The 20,328-nt window shown below is 38.2% G+C and overlaps 2 protein-coding genes across 3 annotated transcripts in view; both read left to right on the top strand.

Moving 5' to 3' along the window:
- fam189a1 (family with sequence similarity 189 member A1) overlaps window positions 1–5,383 on the top strand; it is a 132,214-nt gene extending 126,831 nt beyond the window's left edge. Inside the window, 4 exon segments of the mRNA XM_051115546.1 lie at window positions 972–1,649; window positions 3,613–3,678; window positions 3,778–4,100; window positions 4,215–5,383. Of these exon segments, the coding sequence (XP_050971503.1) occupies window positions 972–1,649; window positions 3,613–3,678; window positions 3,778–4,100; window positions 4,215–4,430 (1,283 nt within the window). The 3' untranslated portion in view covers window positions 4,431–5,383.
- A 161-nt stretch (window positions 5,384–5,544) lies between these two features.
- Window positions 5,545–20,278, top strand: golm2 (golgi membrane protein 2). Of its 2 annotated transcripts, XM_051115524.1 has the most exons (10): window positions 5,545–6,906; window positions 13,590–13,644; window positions 14,194–14,296; window positions 14,424–14,514; window positions 14,593–14,734; window positions 14,829–14,912; window positions 15,042–15,356; window positions 15,928–16,056; window positions 18,137–18,304; window positions 19,645–20,278. In XM_051115524.1, exons 1-10 carry the CDS (start codon window positions 6,580–6,582, stop codon window positions 19,719–19,721), a joined length of 1,491 nt encoding a protein of 496 aa, XP_050971481.1. In that variant the 5' UTR covers window positions 5,545–6,579; the 3' UTR covers window positions 19,722–20,278. The 2 variants fall into 2 exon arrangements, with proteins under 2 accessions (XP_050971481.1, XP_050971482.1); XM_051115525.1 differs by lacking the exon at window positions 18,137–18,304.
- Window positions 20,279–20,328: the final 50 nt, after the last annotated feature.

The raw sequence follows: 20,328 nt of genomic DNA, 5'->3' as shown, positions 1-20,328 counted from the left end.
CTAAAGTGGTGACCCAACATAGTACCCAAATGATTCCGCCAAACAAAAAATAAACCAAAATGCCCCTAAAATCAAACATCGCAGTGCATTAATGATATCATGAACTGCACCCAAAAATGAAAATTACCTCATGATTTACCATCATGGGTGTATATCATTCTTTCAGATGAATACAATCGGAGTTATATTAAAAATGTCCTGGCTCTTCCAAGCTTTATAATGGCAATGAATGGCTGTTGACTTTATAAACCGTAATCTCTAGCTTCCACTAACTGTCGTACACGCGCTTACGAGAGAGTGGCATTCCAGTGGATGACGTAGGATGTAAATATAGAGTAAGCTCTGGTGAGAATATGCTAGTCCCCCGAGAACCAAGTTTTGTTTACAGCAAAGGAAAACCAGTCTCCTCTTTGCTTATACCAAAATCCTCCAACATTTTTCTTCACAAATCCTCGTTTTGTACTTCTAATTCATGACTGGTGTTTTAATTTGCTCTCTCCTCTGCGCTTCCATGTTCTTCACTGCTTTCGCCCACATTCTACGTCATCTGCCTGAACGCCACTCTCTCGTGAACCCAAGTACAACAGCTAATGGACGCTTACAGTTTATAAAGTTATAAATATGGATATTTTTCTTACAAAAATGCTTCATTTAATTCAAGAGGCTTTTATTAACCCCTGGAGCTGTGTGGACCACTTTTTATGATGGATGGACTCACTTTATTTTGCTTTAAAATTGTAAGAATATTTCACAACATTACTGTATTTATGATCAAATAAAAGCATATTTGGTGAGCAAAGGAAGCTTCTTTAAAAAACATTAAAATCTGACAGACTGCAAACTTTTGAACAGTACTGTCGTTGTATACATATTCTATACATTACATTTACAGACAAAACGCTCATTTTAAACATTCAACAGCCTTCAGTCACTGACTGTATATAACGATAATACGGTCTCTGTTCCCACAGCCTCTGTTGATAGCGCTTCCCTTATGGTGTCCGAGACTGCAGACATCCCTGATCACAGCTGTTCCTCTGAAGACCTGTGTTCTCTAGAAGTACAAGGCTCTGATTCCTCTCCGTATGGCACTTTGCGCATCGTACCAACTGATGGTAGCTGCACAAGTCTGGATCACAGCGCGCACTCTTCCCTGAGGCGGCAGACCTCTGCTCGATTGGACCACAGCGAGTCCCCTGTCGCGCAGGATTCGAAGCCCCACTCTCCCCAGTTGTCACCCGATGCTGTTAACGTGCCTGAGAAGGAGGAGATTACAGCCGTTAAACCTATGTCTCGCACACAGCACAGAGAACGAACCAATAAGAAGCTTACCCTTCTTTTCCCTCCAAGCACACCATCTCAATGTGCTTCCAACTCAGCAGTGACCTCCACTGCCGCCGCAGCTTCTGCTCTGACCCCCTCAGCTTGCACCTCCCCGTCACCCACTGCTCAGCTGCGGGGAACCCGGCTATGCTTTAGCATCTGGTCCCCATCCTCCTCTTCTTCACAGCCCCATGCTACCTCTGCCCTCAGCAACCCCAGTCAACGTGAACGGCCCCGCACGCTCCGTGCCACCAAAGGGTATCGGAAGCTGGCGAGGATCGTGCGTTCCACTAGTGAACCCATATCCTGTACTTCCATATCTAGAAGTACGTGAATCGTTTTTCTCTCTGTGGGTGTACAGTTTTTTTCAAAGTGTTAAAGGGATAGTTTACCCAAAAAGACCTATGTTCATCTTTGGAACACAAATTAAGATATTTTTGATGAAATCTAAAAGCTTTCTGACCCTGCATAGACAGCAGTGCAGCGATCACATTCAAGGCTCAGAAAGGTAGTAAGGACATCGATAAAATAGTCCATGTGACACCAGTGGTTCAACCGTAATTTCATGAAGCTACAAGAATACTTTTTGTGTGCAAATTAAAAAAAAAAAAAAAAGAATTTATTCAACAATTTCTTCTCTTCTGTAATAGTCTTCCACACGTGTTCACGTGCTGTCTTGTAGGTTTTTTTCTCAGATTTTGTTAAAAATATCTTAATTTGTTTTCGTATAAGGTCGTATTGGCTTGGAACAAACAATGACAGAATTATAGAATTCTGAATTATAGAAATTAATACTTTTATTCAGCAAGGATGTTTTAAATTGATCAAAAGTGATGATAAACACATTTATAATGTTACAGAACATTTCTATATCAGATAAATGCTGTTCTTCTGAACTTTCTATTCATCAAAGAAACCTAAAAAAATCCTACTCAGCTGTGTTCAACATAATAATAAATGTTTTTTCTTTATAAAAAAACAAAAACTTTTATGACTGGATTTAATAAACTGGTCAAAAGTGACAATAAAGACATTTATATTACAAAAGATTTCTATTTCAAATAAATGCTGTTATTTTGAACTTTTCTGAAGTATTTATCAAAGAATCCTGAAAGAAATGTATCACACTTTCCACAAAAATATTAAGCAGCACAACTATTTTCAACATTAATAATAATACGAAATGTTTTTTGAGCACCAAATCTCTATATTTTAAAATTATTTCTGAAAGATCATGCGACACTGAAGAGTTGAGTAATGGCTGCTCAAAAAACGTTGCCAACACAGGAATAAGAGTACTTATTTTAAATGATAATATTTTATAATATTACTGTTTTTGCTGTATTTTTGATCAAAATTTTGAATATCAGTGTATTCCTGACTATATTTGTCCTATATAGACTTTTTGGACCACTTATCCTTTTTACCTCAATTGATTTGTTCTGTCACTGTTTGACATTTTGATTTTTTCCTCAAATGCTGAAACAAAATGCAATACCTAAAACTGGCTGTGACTAAACAAGTACATAAATATTTAATAAGGCAAGTGCTATTCAGTTTATTATCGATTATACTGGCCATTACATTCTTACACTGTATCGTTTCACACTGTACACCTTTTGCAGACTTGACTCCACAAATGTAGGACAGAAGCTTTTTCAGTGGAGGGTACAAGTAATGTTGTTTTATCTGGGATTTTAAAAGACAGTAAATTGCGTTAAGCTCGTTATAAAAACCACATGACCCTGGACCACAAAACCAGTCATATGTAGCACAGGTATATTTGTAGCAATAGCCAACAATACATTGTATGGGTCAAAATTATTGAAAGAAATTATTGATTTTTCTTTTCATTAGGACCAAAAATCATTAGGATATTAAGTAAAGATCATGTTCCATGAAGATGTTTTGTAAATTTTCCTACCATAAATATATAAAAACTTAATTTTTGATTAGTAGTATGTATCGCTAAGAACCACAAATTTAAAGGTGATTTTCTCAGTATTTAGATTTTTTTGCACCCTCAGATCCCAGATTTTCAAATAGTTGTATCTCTGCAAAATATTGTCCTATACTGACAAACCATACTTACATGATGTATAAATCTCAATTCCAACAAAATTGACCCTTATGACTGGTTTTGTGGTCCTGGGTCACATATGTGTAACTTGTTGAGTTTATGCAATCACTGCTTTGTTGTAGGTAGAGGAAAATATATGATAGCAACATATTAAGACATTAATAACCCATGAGCAATCTGGAGAACTGAGCATGTGACTTGACTTGCAGGTGACCGTTGTGCTCCTGCTTCTAACCAACCACCTGAGGACTCCCCACAGACTCCCTGTGATCAAGGTTGCACTGTTTTCTGTTTTCAATGTAACACCGTATTCAAAAGATACAGTTATTCATCTCAAGTAAACTATACACATACTAATGCACTGCTTTTAACAGCATGTATGGAGCTCTCTGACAGCACCCGACACCCCTCTGCTAAACAAGGCAGCCAAGTGGGGAAGAAGCAGAAGGATGGCGGAAAGGTGGACATCCAACTCAAACCTCACATCCCTCACTCAATGTCTACAGAACGGCCGCAGTCTCTCGCAGACCTCAAAACGTACAAAGACACCAAAGTGCTGGTGGCCAAGTTCCTGGAGCACTCAAGCTGCAGTCTACCTCCGGAGGTCCAGCAGGTGGTCAACAGCATTAAATGTGTTATTAAATCTGATGAGAAACACATGGAGGAGGCCATTTTCAGCGCCAGCATTATTGATCAGGTGACTGTGGCATATTTTTGTGTAGAATATCGAGTATGACTACATTTACACAGTTTTGAAATATCTCACCTGAATTACATTGGGGATGTTTGTTTTTCTCATATCCTTCTGCAGTTGATGACACAGTCACAGAAGATCATGGGCAGCCCAAGGAAGCATGCTCACGGAGACCTGCATTTACAGAGCTGCGGAGCTTTGAGTTCCCCGTCTTCATCCTTGCGCCGTCCAGCCAGAGGATCCAGCGAGACAGATGCCCCTGCTGCCCTGGATCACCAGCCTCCACGCCAGCCTCAAAGCCTCATCAGTGTATGCAGAGAAACTACACTTTGACGCTCTGGACTACAAACACCCTTTTCCTCATAACCCTCTAAATATGTGCCAAGGCCAGATCCCAACTCTCATCAGCAGAAAACTGTAGCTCTCGAAAAACAAACAAACAAAAAACAGCAAGTTAACATGAAATTGACGCTCTCTCATGTGTTAAAAAAAAAGATACTAAAAAAAAAAAAAGAGAAAACAATAAAGTAACACCAGAGTGTTTACCTGCAGGGGTATATATTTTTATTTTACTGTCAGAAAAAAGGTCATATTTGTTAAAGTGCTGAATTTGCTACTGTGCTAAATAGGAGAGTGGGTCTATAATGGACCATAGAAGATGACAACATGGATTTACCTCTTCATTAAACTTTTTTTTTTTTTTTAATACACAGCTTCTGCAAACATTATGTGAAATGTTGGACATACTTGGTCATTGTGTGCCACTGCAGGACAGAGACCTTCATGAAGCTGGATTATTCAACTTACCTCAGTGTGTAATTATTTTCTGTGTTGCAAAATAAAAAATGTGTCTGTTTGTATTTTTCGTTATGATTACTATTTTAAGACCCTCAAGTCATCGTTTGGTTGATTGAGTTACATAGGGTTTTGAGTGTTTGTGTGTGCTTAAAATTTTTGCAGTAGGACATAAACAAAGAGCAGGCTTATTTCAGGTTTATCTTGCGGTGCATTGAAAATCCTTGTTTTTGGACTAGGCTCAGTCTGTGTATTTGCTCTGTTCATATTCCTAATGCATTCTAGGGGCCCATGGTAAACCAGACAGGGAGGCTGATTATTTGTTAAGCGAGGTGCCAAATAGAGGTGGCTCTTGTACTTTACAGCCTCAACTAGCTGATATATTCAAACCCCAGGTATTAAATGAATGTATTTATTTTAAATATAAAAAAGACATAATGAGCAACATTCCGAAATAGGTAGGGCTCCCATAAATGCGACGTTTTGGCTAATGGGAATGTTCATTCTAGTGCCACATACCCCACCTTCTCTTATTATTTGGGCGTCCAATTAAAATTGAGCGACAGAGGCAGTTACGCCCACAGCCAATCAGATACGTCGAAAGTGTACGGTTGTATTCACGGATTGGCTGTTGTAGCTGTCAATCACGTTTCTCTGTACACCTTACACGCTGGACGACATTTTTGTTTTTTACCGAGACGTCCAACCTGGCAGTTAGATATACAACAAGATAAGGACACGATTACGAAATATGATCTTTTGCTGACGCGTTTCTTATCTTTGTATATACAAGCACACGGTGTTTGCGCATGCTTTCTGCAGGACCGAGAACAGAGGAGGAAGGCTGGAGTTGAGTTACAGTATAAGCGAACTCTAAAGCTAGCGGTGTGTCTAGTCTATCTTGCATGGAATTGCATTCAGAGGCGCGTTAAACGCATAATTTCCGTTTGTTTATACGGTCTTGTTTTATATCAGGTGCATATTGCTGTGCATGTGCAGAATACTGTAAATCTGGCCTTGGTGGCGGTCTCAGATGTAACGCTAACGGTCTAATAGTCTATTATTGCATTGTTGCTAATGGTAATACATTTGTTTACATGCCTAATTTCGGGTTAGCTTTGTGTGTTGTCATTGTGTGTTTAGAAGACATCGGTATCCTGTTGTTGAACCGAAGCTAACGAACGGCTGTTGCTCCACGCATGCTACTTTAGCGAGGTTATAGCTAACATACAGCCAAACGGTGCATTCAGAAGTGTATTTATCGCAGGAGCATGACGGCAGATCTGCAGAGATGACCGTAACCGAATAAAAATGCGTTATCAAGTGCTGTAGGATCAGGCGGAGAACGGAAACTCATGGCTGTGCGCCGTTAGCTCGCTACAGCTCTCATAGGCCACGTCGCCTGTGTGTGTTGATGTGTTTGATCTACTGACAGTGGCGTTGCATGAATGCAAACAAGGAAAAGCTTGAAGTCGCCAACTGTGCGGAAGGGATACGGGAGGAATCGTCAAAGTAGTTGTGTCACCAACTTCAGGACACTTCAAGGTTGCTGTAAGCCGAATGGGGAAGAACATAAATCTTTCAAGATAGACAACTTTGTACAGCAGTGGCCACATCACTAGTATTTTAACGTACGGCGCTCACACAAAGCCAGAGATCGTAATCTGTGAGCCTCTTCGATTACGCGATGATAGGATTCGGCGCGAATCGACGCGGAGGTCGCCTCCCGTCCTTCATCTTGATCGTGTTATTGGTGATTATCGTCATTCTGTCGTTTAACTACTGGAGCGTGTCCACTAAGCACGGCCGGGTGCTGGACGAGCTGGCCGAGATGCAGACGCAGGTGAAGCGCACGGACGCGGCGCGTTCCCGCCTGGAGAAAAGAAACTCCGAGCTGATGATGCAGGTGGACACGCACCGGAAACAGATCGATCAGAAGGACGGAGACTACAGCGTGCTGGAGAGCAAACTGCAGGCCAGGGATGCGCTGGTCAAAGCCTGCGCCGATGAAAAGGTGGGTGAGAGAAAAGGAACACGAAGGTTTACACATAAAAGACACGTCACTGATGTGCTGTATGATATGAACATGCATAACAGATTTAACTTTTGGCTGTACTTCCACTGTCATGCTTTATATATCCTTGCAAATTGATTGTTTTGCTTAGGTACTTCTGACAGAACTTATTAGGGGGTTTCAAACTTTACAGACTTGAAACCTCCTACCCAGACTCTCAGCCAACACAGAAAAGTATAGAGGCTAGATTTTATAATCACTTAAACTGACAACTTTCACTATCATTATTTAAGAATTTCATTGTCGTATGTACTAGTACAATGAAGTTCTTACTGTTTACTCTTCTCAAGAATGACAGCTAGAAGGGGACCAAACATAACTTACTAGGACAATACAATTTACATAAATATAGAATATACAGTAAAGTATAAAAATATAAATAATAATGGCTTAAAAAAGAAAGTAATGAAAGAAAAATAGAACCTACTGACTAAAACAATTGACAATAAAAATTCTTCACGGTATCATATCACATTATCACATTGTATCATAATGAAATACCCATTTGTGACCTTGGACCACAAAACCAGTCTTAAGTAGCAATAGGAATATTTGTAGCAGTAGCCAAAAATACTTTGTATAGTTCAAAATTTTTCTTTTATGCCAAAAATCATTAGGATATTAAGTAAAGATCATGTTCCATGGAGATAATTTGTAAATTTCCTACTGCAAATATATCAAAACTTAATTTTTGATTAGTAATATGCGTTGCTAAGAACTTCATATGGACAACATTATAGGCGATCTTCTTAATATTTAGATTTTGTACACCCTCAGGTTCTGTATATTCAAATATCAGCCAAATATTGTCCTATCCTAACAAATCATATATCAATGGAAAGCTTATTTATTCAGTTGTATAAATCTCAATTTCAAAAAAATTGATCCCTGTGACTGGTTTCGTGGTCCAGGGTCACGTTTATCGTCCAGGTTAGTAAACTGAACAATATTTGGCCATTTTCAAGGTTTTCGGCATCTTAAAGTGTTGAAAATTCGTTGAGCCAGTGTCATTATGTTGAGCTGACCATCGATCACCGTTATATAATGTTTGCAGAGTTGCACTTTATGCAAATATAAGGGCATTCTATATGTTTATCTTCTCCATGGAAGCTGATTACATACTTTTTTGAAAGAAGTAGGTGGTTTGCTGATATTAACTGTTCTCTTTGTGCCTGTTCTGCTAGTTGTGCCTGCAGATAAGGCAGTTTTTCTATTGTGTGACGTGTTCAGTCAGCAGGTTACGTGACACATGGCAGCACTGACTTTTGCTGAAAGTGAAGCAGGAGTATATACAGGCCTCCCATGTAAATTCTGCCCACAGATTTTTTAAATTGTACAGGGAAATGAATAAAATCTTATATTAATGTAATAATAAGGGTGTTTTTCACCTTTAAGATGTTTTGTTTGTGTAAAGTTGCTTTTTTTGAGTAAAAAATTAGATCCCCCACACCATTAACATCAGTACACTAAAAATGTGAGCTGACAGGATTGCATCCTGTCATGCTGCTCTTTATAGATTCACGCCATGGGCTTCCCTGTGGTTGTGTGACACAGCTGAGAGCTCATGGTCAGGGCCCATCTGTGTGCCCAGGGCTGTGTGAGCCCCCCACGCTCTTTCACGTCTCCAGGTCTTCCTACACTGGCCTCCGTCTCTCTCTTTGTTCTTGATATTATATCAACATAAATGTTGGGATATTGTCATTACTAGGGCTAGAAGGCAATAACAATTCATGCTTGCATATTTTCTTAATAATATTTAAATTGTTTTTTAAAATACATATTCTTCCAAAAAGATATTCATTCCATCTGTAGCACTCCTGTTTCTTCTCCATTATCATTTTCACCCTGTGATTTAGAGTAAATGGATCAATTGTCTTGATTATTGTGTGAAGAAGGTGATGTGGAAGAAGTCAGTGTTGCAGAAGTTCGATTTTGAGACCCATTTCTGCCTAGGTTTTGTCTACCTGAAAAGGAACGGGATGTATGAGCATTGATATTCCATGTGCATTTGGATGTCCTGTACCTTTATAGATTGATGCTGTGCTGCAGCAAATGTTTGGTCATATTGCTCGCTCAGGGCCTTTTACAGATTATTACCCTTTCACATTCATTGCCTATAGCAGTGCTTGTAAAATGTGTTCATGTTTTAGGAGGCACCCTGAAGCTTTGCAACCTTGTACAGTCTGAATTAACTGAAAATGTTGATTTATATCATGTGTCCTGGTGTATTTTGCTATATTTTACCTTTCTTATCCACCTTATTCTTCAATGTGTAAGTAAGCCTATAGCGAGACTCGCGGTTAATTAGCCACTGTAGGGAAATGACGAGAAGAATAACAACATACAGTAAACAGTAAAACTTTGCACCAGTGTGCTCATAAAACCTTTAATTTGCTGCTTATTAACAGTTAGTAAGGTAGTTGCCAAGTTTAGGTATGAGGTCGGATTAAGGGATCTAAAATATGGTCTCGCAGAATAAAGCAAAATATGTTAGTATTGTAAGTACTAATAAACAGCCAATATTCTAGTAATATGCATGCAAATAAGCAAGTAGTTAAAGGATTAGTTCACTTCCAGAACAATAATTTACAGATAATTTACTCACCCCCTTTGTCATCAAGATGTTCAAGTCTTTCTTCAGTTGTAAAGAAATTGTTTTTTGAAGAAAACATTCCAGAAATGTTCTCCATATAGTGGACTTTATACTCACCTCCACTATAGTGGGGACGAGTACATTGTCTATAAATTTTGGTTCTGCAAGTGAACTAATCTTTTAATGTTGAGAATTAGTCCCTAAGTTAAAGTATTACCAATTTTGCGTTCGACAAAAAAGGGGCTGGAAAACACCATCATATCATTAGAAACATACAAAATGTACAAGTGCTTAAATTCAGTAAGTGGATTGTCTTGATAAAGCTACTTAATCTTCAATACATTCAATAACTGTTCATGACAGCGCTTATTTTATACCTTTTCAAGGGGTAATTTATACCTTGTCCGTGTGTCATGGGTTTAGGATCTATTGCTGGGAATGTCACTATTGTCATCCTGTTTCCTGTTCTGTATACCAAAGGTTGAGACCTTATGCACACACAGACACACCTATTCACTTGTATTTTCTCTTCACTTTTACTTTGTAGTCTCTCCAAGCAGAAAGTCAACTATTAGCATTTTTATTCTTCTCAGTGGCAGCGGGTCAGATGACATGTGCAAACTTTGAAATAGCTAGGCCATTGTTGTCGAAGGCAGCAAGTCAAGGGCTCTCCAAATTAATTGAGCACCGGTAAAATGTAATATATTAATTCATAAATTGGTCAATGAAGGAACATGTCTTTTCTCTCTGAACAGTGCCAACCTTATTATAATGATCATCACCTTTGGTTCTTCAGGTTGTTTATGGGGAAACAAAGATCAGCCATATTCTTTTTGAATTATTAATCATTCTAGTAAATGATTTATCATATAGGAATAGAATGAAGCTGTGAAGCATAGGACTCTTTACAAATAATTTATATCTCAGTAATGAAGTTGGTTGTGAAGCTTGTGGGCTACTGGAGCTGACATGCAAATGGTAGCAAAGTTGAACAAACCTATTTTTGAGGTTACAGATATTTCTGTTCTCATACATTTTGTTGTTAGTATGCAAATAGTGTAATTAACTATTGTGGAACCATTTATTTCTAAAATAGTTTTGTTGAATTATTTATTTATGCTCTGTTTATTACCAATACTGCCACAGTGCAATATTTTTCACCTGTGGAGAAAAATAGGATGGTTACAGAAAATGCATAGCCTGATGGATCAAGGCGATATGATGATAAATATTTGTATTGCAATCTGCCATTAGTGGTGTTTGGATGGTATGCTGATCAGTTTGTCAGCATGGTCAAATGTTGACTTTCAAAAGAAGAGTAAATGCAAAGTAAACATTAAATCAGTATTGACCCTGTTTACTTTAATATATGTTCCTGGTGTAATTGTGCACTACCCATCTATGAATGTTAAATGAAATCTCTCCCTCCCAAGTACTTGGCTCCATCAGGTATGTAACAGCCACTTCATATTGACTTGAGTTTTATTTAAGGTCCTATTTGTTATGGATGAAGATCAGTTCTCCAAGTCTACAGATCTGAGTGGTTGTTGCCCTGAGCCAAACATTGTAAAAGTGGAAGTGGTTTGAAGTGATGCAGTGAGCTTCTGTTGCTCTCTCACCTGCTTGATGAGAAGGGTGCTGAGTTCGGCTGTTTTCTCTACAGGGTGACATTGATGCTTTAATTACTGACCCCTCTCCAGTGTGTGATTCCTCCATTAATTTCTACATTAAATCAGGTGACTGATCAGACTAATAGTGGAATCAGCAGAAGGGGTGTGGTACTAGTTAGTGTATGGTTAGGGGTCATTGTAAGGTCTGGCTGTGTTAGCTTCCAGTTAGTAGATACCAGTCCTGCGACTTCCTCTGAGATGAATGGGAATGCAAACAGTTTTCTCCAAATATTATAAACCTCTTTGGCTCCATTGTGTCTGAGAGTAACTGTAAGCCTCTGCTTCCTCTTAGGTGTCGAAAGAGTAATAGATGGAGGCGTAGATTTGGAAAACAAACACAGTGGAAGCTCAATTTAAGTTGGCTCCCTCGCTTTTTTTTTTACAAATTGATATTGATTAGATGAAGCACCCATGTAAAATCTATAGGATGAGCACGCATTGAGCTGACCCTTCAGCAGCGTTAGTGAGTTCTGTATATACATGTACACAGTGCAGTTGACTGCTATTTTGCTGTATTTCCTTCTGCTGTTCTGCCGGTAGCAGTAGCTCAAGGCTTATCGGGCCTTTATAATAGCACATTGCTCAGTCCTTGTGTCCGCTGCCCTTGCAGCTTAATTTGCCTTGCTGACTATCATCTTGTCTTGTGCTTCAAGCCAGGGTTGTGCTCTCAGCAAATTCAAGCTCTGACTATGTCCATGTCCCCCTCAGTGAATTTGTCGTCTTGATCACAGTTCCCTCCGAGCTTCCCCCTCTCAATCCTATTGCAAAATCACAGCCGCCTCTCTTGCAGCAGTAAAGCTCTGAAGATTGAATTCTCTTACTGTGGATCAGTGAAAAGGAATTGGACAACAATACTGTTTGAGTCATAAAAGAGGCAATGCTGTGTGGTGCTGTAGGCAGCTTTACCCAGTTTCTCATGGGCTCAAAATGTCCAGAGGATCAAAAAAAAAAAGTTTATTAGTAAAGAAGGGCCAGACACACAATTGTTCAAAAGTTGTTCAAAAAATCAGTAAGATTTTTAATAATTTTTAAAGAAGTCTCTTATGCTCATCAAAGGTCTTTTCGTTTATATGATCAAAAATACAGAAAATATATTTTAAAATATTATTGCTATTTAAAATATAATAAAATATTGAATAAAATGTATTTCTGTGATGTAAATTACTCCAGTCTTCAGTGTCACACAATCCTTCAAAAATTATTCTAATGTGCTAATTTATTATCATTGTTGAAAGCAGTTGTGCTGCTTAATATTTTTTTGGAAACTGTGATACTTTTTCTTCTTTTTTTCTTTATTCGTTGATAAGAAATTAAAAAGAACAGCATTTATTCAAAACAGAAAACTTTTGTAACAATATAAGTCTTTACTATCACTTTTTTTTTTATCAATCTTTGCTAAATAAATGTATTCATTTCTTTCAAAAAAGAAAGAAAAAATTTACTGACCCCCAACTTTGAACAGTAGTGTATATTGTTACAAAAACATTTTTTTTTTTAAATAAAAGCTGTTCTTGTTAATGTTTTATTCATCAAAATATCCTGAAAAAAGTATCACATGATCCAAAAAAATATATATTAAGCAGCACTGTTTCCAACACTGATAATTAATCAGCATATTAGAATGATTTCTGAAGGATCATGTGACACTTAAGACTAGAGTCTTTGCATCACAGGAATAAATTTTATATATATATATATATATATATATATATCACAATATTACTGGCTTTTTTTCTGTATTTTTAATTAAATAAACACAACCTTGATGAGCAGAAAAGACATTCCAAGCTTTTGAACGGCAGTAACTGTTTTCAGCATTGATAATATTAAAATATAATAACACAATGTAAGACTGGAGTATTGGATGTTAACCATTAAGCTTTGCCATTACAGTATTCAGTTACATTTTAAATATATTAAAATAGAAAATTTTCCTATAAGAAACAGTTAATATTTCACAATTTTACTCATTCTTCTACTCATTCTTCTCTGTAAATATCTTGGTGAGCTTAAGACCTCTTCAAAAAATCTGAAAAAAGTTTTACTGGCCCCAAAAATTTGAAGATAGAAAATTTGTATGTAGTTTAGATTTACAGATTATTCTAGATAAAATCTAAGGGAATAAAATGGTTGTATAAATTGTATAAAACAAATATTATATCAACAATTATTATATATGTGTACCGTTACATTATTTACTGTTTTATGCTATAAAGTAAAATGCTCACAGTTATTGAATTTTTTTGTGGTTTCAGACTAAACCTCATCTGGCATGATTCATCATATATTTTAAAAATATAATGTTTGTATACAATTGCATTCTTGTTTTCACTCTATTTTTTTTTTTTTTTTTCCCCCAGAGTAAGCTGCAAAATGATGTCAGCGCCCAGATGTCAGAGATTCACAGACTAAAAGGTAAGAAGTGCTCACTAGAGGGTGCTATTTCCTTCTATCGCCTCTGTGTCAGTGGAATAGGGTTGTGGTGGTGTATGCAAGTGACGTACACCACTATTTTTGTACGTTTTCTCATACAGTTATGTTGTTTCTTTTTACTCCACACTTGTATAAACAAATCAAGTGTGGCTGATATTTTTGGACTGCTGATCTAATGGGGCATGTAGTGATGTTTATGTAAATGTGTGTGTGTGTGTGTGTACTTGTTTTTGCTACATTGTGGGGACCAAATGTCCCCACAAGGATAGTAAAACCTGAAATTTTTGACATTGTGCGGACCAGCCTGCGGTCCCCATGGGTACAAAATCTTATAAATCATACAGAATGAGATTTTTTGAGAAAGTAAAAATGCAGAAAGTTTTCTGTAAGGGTTAGGTTTAGGGGTAGGGTTAGGGTAAGGGGATAGAAAATACAGTGTGGAGAGTATAAAAAACATTGCGCCTATGGAGAGTCCCCACAAAGATAATAAACCAGACGTGTGTGTGTGTGTGTGTGTGTACACATTTACAGAGCAGGTAAAGGAGCTGAAACAGGAGGTCATCCGACAGGAAGACCAACTGAGGGAAGTGCGGAAAAACAGCACCAATTTGGAAAAGAAGCTAGAATATGAGAGGTGAATGCAAACACTGGTGGACCCACACCCAGAAAAAGGGGTCTTGTTTTCTATGCAGTTCCATTAAGGATTGGTTAAAATTTTGATCAGGTAAATATAAAACTGTGATGTAAAATGTTCATTGTAGCTTACAGTGTGGCCGACAAATAACTGAGCTGAAGGCAGAATATGAAGAGAGCAAGAAAAGAATAGAAGAAGAGGCAGCGAAACTCAGACAGGTTGGATATATATATAACAGTTTAAACTGTCTCCAATAACACTGTATTTGATAAAAACAAAAAACTTCCTCACTGCAGAGTTTATTGGAAAATCGTAAAGTGGACCCAGTGGGTCGACAGGTGGAGGCGGATCTTGATCAATCCATCAAAAGAAAAGAGGGGGATGCTGCAGAGCGCCACACAGTGGCTGCACGGCGAAATGACGGCGCAGTTCTTAAAGGTAATGGAAAAAACCTCACTGAGCACATGCATCAACATTGTGGTTGAAAACAAAATTCATTCTCTTGCTTTTTTTCCTATCACATACACTAAAGATGATCTGGGTAAACCTGGTAGCGATGCTGGCATGCCTGGCATTGAGGACAGTGAAGTAGGCAAGATAGAAGATGCACAGTTCGGTGAGTATCACAAAGTAAATAACTAGAAGATTTAAATGAACTACTGAGTAGTCAGTGGACAGAATAAACTTTGAAGCATGCTGAAAATACAAATTACTTCATTCAGATTCACATTTCTTGTTTCTCCAGCCCTAAAGAAGCCAGCCATCACGCCGCAGAAGCACATGGAGCCCGCGGAAGCTGCGGCATTGCTGAAGGAGGAGAGGGCAGGGTTCGGAGCTGGAGCTGGAGCTGGTGCCAGACCAGGGGATGATTTGGCCCGCGGGCAACCGTTGGACCGACCAGACATGCCCCGTGATGAAAACCTGCATTTGGAGAACAACAACATACCTTTGCAGCAGCAGGTCCCAAATCCGGTGGCAGACAAACCCATGCTGTTTGACAAAGATAGTAAGGCAGGCATAAAGGCAGATGAGTTTGGGGAGCAGCGCAGACAGCTGGGAGGTAAGAGGTCATGTTTTATCTTTGCTTATATTGCATATACTAACACTTTTCAATTGTTGGTTGTCTTAGAAATGTAACGCAAGGTCCAAATAAACACTGACACGCATAGTTACTATGCAGGCAGTAAAGAATACTATTATTGCATGGCACACAAGGCAAATCTGTATTAAAATGACTTCATCTTTTGGTAAATGTATTTTTATTAATACTTTATTACTATAGGTGCACATTTTTTTACTTAATTTTTTTTACATTTCTGGATGATATTACCAAAAGCTTTAAAAAAAAAAAAACTTTTTTTGTATGGCTTCTGATTACATGTCGTAGAGCTTAGTTGTTTTAATATATGTCTCTTTTTTCGTTGCTGGGAAGATGATGTCCTGTTTTCATGTCTCTTGTGGTCTACATGACCCTGTCATTAATTGAAGTTTACATTTTTACTTTTACTGTTGTTTTTACATTGGAATAATGGACATTGGAATAATGGAGACATTACATAAAGTACACATCACTTTACTTACAGAAATGTACATTTTTAATATCCAGTATTGTTCTGTGCTTGTTTCATTAGCTGAGGATTTAAAGGCAGAGGGAGTTGGACTTCCTCTTCCTCCTAACCCGGCTCATGTCCTTCCCAAACCCGTTGACCCGCACAACAACAGAGATCCTGCAGTTGCTGACCTTCCACGTCACCGTCAGAGTGAGTATTACATTGTTCAAGGGTGGGGATAGGTGCAGTTTCTGAAAATGGCAAGACAAAGCTTCAGCTATCTACTTGCTAAGATGTGACATGTCAAGTACTGTTTCTGGGTCCAAGCATCTCAAGAGCCATTTTTGAGCACCATTCATTTATAGCACAACAATTTTCCTCTTGTGTTTTTTTTTTTTTTTTTTTTTTTGTTCCCCTCATTACAATGTACACTATAGTCTCTGGGCTCACTGTGTCCCAGACTCACTGTCTGGCCAATTGAGATTTTGGTATGGAGATAAAGATTAAAATCAGGATTTTTGGTTGTACTATAGAACATTGTGAGTATATATTAGCACTGTTTGTCTGATCGAGTGTTTGGACCCTGAAACTGTGACACTTGACTTCAGACTTACTGATAATTTACTCAGCCCCATGTCTATCTTTCTTCAGTTGAAAAGAAATTAAGGTTTTTGAGGAAAACATTCCAGGATTTTTCTCCATATAGTGGGCTTCAGTGGGAACCTACAGGTTGATGGTCCAAATTGCAGTTTCAAAGGGCTCTACATGATCCCAGTTGAGGAATAAGAGTCTTACCTAGCAGAACTATCGGTTCATTTCCTAAAAAAATTAAAAACGTATATACTTCTTAACCACAAATGCTCATCTTGCATTAGCTCTTCAATGCGTGTCCACAACTTCACGCATTACGTAATCATGTTGGAAAGGTCACGCAGGTCTCCTTCAACTTCAAAATCATCTAACATCGTTGTTTTACCTTTTTTTGTAAAGGCTGTTTGACTTTCTTTGCACGTTCGCTTTAACACTGGGTCAGTACTTCCAGCTATGTCACGTGTGATCTTTCCAATGCGTGAAGTCGAGCCAGTGCACGACGAGCATTTGTGGTTTAAAAAAAGTATATAAAGCTTCATATTTTTAAAAAAAAATGACAGATCATTTTGTTAGACAAGACCCTTATTTCTTGCCTGGGATCGTGTAGAGTCCTTTGAAGCTGCATTGAAACTGCAATTTGAACCTTCAACCTGTTAGCCACCATTGAAGTCCACTGTATGCAGAAAAAAAAAACTGGAATTTTTCCTCAGAATCCTTCATTTCTTTTTGACTAAAGAAAAAAAGACATTAATATCTTTATATATATTATAACATATTATTAACATCACATTAACATGTGGGTGAGTAAATTATCAGGATTTTTTTATTCTGGAAATGAACTAATCCTTTTAACAACTGGATACTGATATTTCCAGGTCCTCTTCTGTATCGGTGGTCGGCAGTTTCTGATGGTTACCTTAATGTATTTAGGCTCTCCCATTTTAAAAGAATAGTTCATGCTGTACATAAATTGTCATTCAAAACCTGATTTTATGCTAAAATGTTTAGCAAAATGTCGGAGCTGCTGTAAGAAGTGGATGGTCATTCACATTGTCAAGTTTTAATGTTCTACTTCAAAAAATAACTGTGGTTTAAAAAAGACCAAGGCTGAGTAAATGATTTGCATTTTTGGGTGAACTATTCCTTTAAGACTCTCTGTGGGGTTTGATGCAACAGAAGCTGGCACCATTCAAGCCAGTTCACAGCCTTTAAATCAGTTCCTTTGAGGTAGCAGATGAGTGTGTGTATGTTAAGCTCAGGCAGAGCATATGTGTGTGAAATACAGATTGTAAAGCTGTATGTTCGATTGGGTTCTCTGCTGATTACTGCGCTGCCTGACTTTGCTCCATCTGCTAAACTCCTCCACACCACCATGTATCCCGTCCCACCCAGCCCTCCTTTCTTCTGTGTGAGCTCCTCTACCACCAGCTCCATTCCTCAGTTGTCCTCAGTTGATTTTATTTTCTTCGGGCCTAAAATGATGGCATATACCGTTACCTTCCATGTAGTCTCATTGTCTTTTCTTGGCTCTTTATTCTTTTGAATATGCTTCTGATCTGTTTGCCTTTCTGTGCTTTCTTTTACTATTCCCTTAATGTCCTTCTTTCCCTGCCTTTTACCACTTTCAAATTTTGCTCGTTCTTTTCTTTCTCTCTTCTTTCTGTCTCTTTCCTGATGGGGCCCTTCTCTGCCTCTGCAGGCCGTTTCTTTGATGAAAACGAGTCCCCTGTAGATCCGCAACACGGCAATAAGCTGGCGGACTATAACGGGGATGATGGCAACGTGGGTGAGTATGAGGCGGACAAGCAGGCCGAGCTGGCCTACAATGAGGAAGAGGATGGTGATGGTGGGGAGGAAGACGTCCAAGGTGAGCCAGGGGGAGTGCAACCGCTTTGCTGTTCTGTCTCTTCTCCCCCTCCCTTGTGCTGTTGCTGTGCTGCTAAATTAAGCTGCTGGTTCAGTCATCATGGGCTCACAGCATACTGAAGTACCGTCAGCTCATTTGGCCTAATGCTTGAAAGGCTTGTGGAAGGGGTCAATCGAGAAGGAAGCCCTCACCTCAGTGTGCTGAGAGCATGTGTGAATGAGAGAGAAAGTCATGAGTGTGAGATCCTTAACCTGTCTGGACCATGTGGTTATGAGACTGAACCTTCTCTCCCAGCATGCCTCATTCCACTCATTGTCTTTACTAATCAGCGTGGCTTGTGTGTAGAGTTATTGTGTTTTCAGTGCATGTGAAAGCTGTAACACTTGTGTTGAATACTTTTTACTAGGGTTTTGATGTTTTAAATGAGTTATTTTGAAGTCACTGTTGTTTAGCTGTGTAGATTGGGCCATCTTATTGCACCTTGACAGTTTTTCACTGTTATCACTTAACATTTGTGACAATTGCAAATGTCTCTTAGGCCATGTGCATAATGCAAAATCTAGGGAGTAACAAACACATGTAAGTGCAAGAATGAATCCTGTAGATTTTTTTCCCCTTGTGTTTACACCATGGTTGATATTAGGACTGCACGATATTTCCAGATATCCAGTATATTTGCAAACAATTTAGTAATGTAAAGTTCAGTGGCGGTATCTAATTTTTTTTATTAATATTAAGATGACATTCCAAGATTATACATTATATTATGTAATACAGTAAAACACTGCTTTTCACTTTCAGAAGTTGTTGTGTAACGTAATATTTTCATTTTTAAAATGTATTTAAATGTTACATTGATTTTACACAGATTTTAGAGCAGAATTGCGCTTTTGCATGAAGTTAGCACATATTTTTCTTCAATATCATGCAGCCCTATGATAACCATAGAAACATTTTGGCAGCTGTAAACAAAACAGTGTAGAAGGTGACAGTTTTGCTTAAAACTGAAACCAAATAGAGATGCATTACCATTAGAAATTTGTCAGTAAACTAAAAGTTCAAGCAGTGACAACCACATTTATATAAAATACACATAATGTGTATGAAACTACTCTCTCTTCTGGACGAGTAGCTCTTGTGTTCTGTATACACACAGAATTATAATTCACAGGATTCATACTCACACACTTAAATGTGGTTGTCACTCCCAAAACTTTGCAGTGTGTATGTGGCCTTAGTAGCTTTTACTATTATTAGTTTGAATGTTTCTTTACCCATGAAAGCCATTGTTGTGATTCTAATCGCTGAATTGTAATTATCCCTGCTCTTGTATCTTTCAGACGACGAAGACCGGGAGGCTCCAGGTGAAAGGGCTGTGGATTACGGAAAGCGACATCAAGCCATTGACGTCCTGTAGTTCAATCTTCTTAAAATCCTTTACATTGAACTTTGGATGTTTCTGACAATGAAGTAGCCAAGCCAGGAAAAGGGACTTTGGATTTCAGCTGCGATTTTTGGTATCATGATAGGAGACATTCAGACTATTCAAACGATTTCAGTGTCTTCAGAGAGGAATGAATTTCAACAGTTACGGCTGTGAAATCAGTGACTGCGGATGAGAGTTTTATTCAACTTAAATACGACAGTGATTTCATGATCTGCTGCAAATGTTTGCTTGCACATGCCCTGATTTGAGAGTATTGTTTTCATGTTTTTTTGTTGTTGTTGTTTTTTTTGCCCCCATCTGTAGCACAGGTCTATCAGAATCGGGATTGGGAACTATTATATTGTACAAACGTTTAGTTTTTTTTGCAGGGGGGGGGGATAAGAAAATACCTTCTCCAGGGACTGGAGGACACTACTGTGAATAGATAATACGGAAGTAATATTTCTCTGTTAGATTCACAAAGTGGAACATATTGATACTACTGGTGAAAAGGACCTCTTACAACACCCACACCAGTTTTTTTTTTTCTTTTCTTTTTTTTTTAAAGAACTGCTGAAAAGCATAAACTCCCTTTATC

This window comes from Labeo rohita, chromosome 7 (genome assembly GCF_022985175.1).
Source record: "Labeo rohita strain BAU-BD-2019 chromosome 7, IGBB_LRoh.1.0, whole genome shotgun sequence".
Taxonomy (NCBI): domain Eukaryota; kingdom Metazoa; phylum Chordata; class Actinopteri; order Cypriniformes; family Cyprinidae; genus Labeo; species Labeo rohita.
Note: the sequence above shows the minus strand (reverse complement) of the source record. Positions and strands in the feature narration are given on the sequence as shown.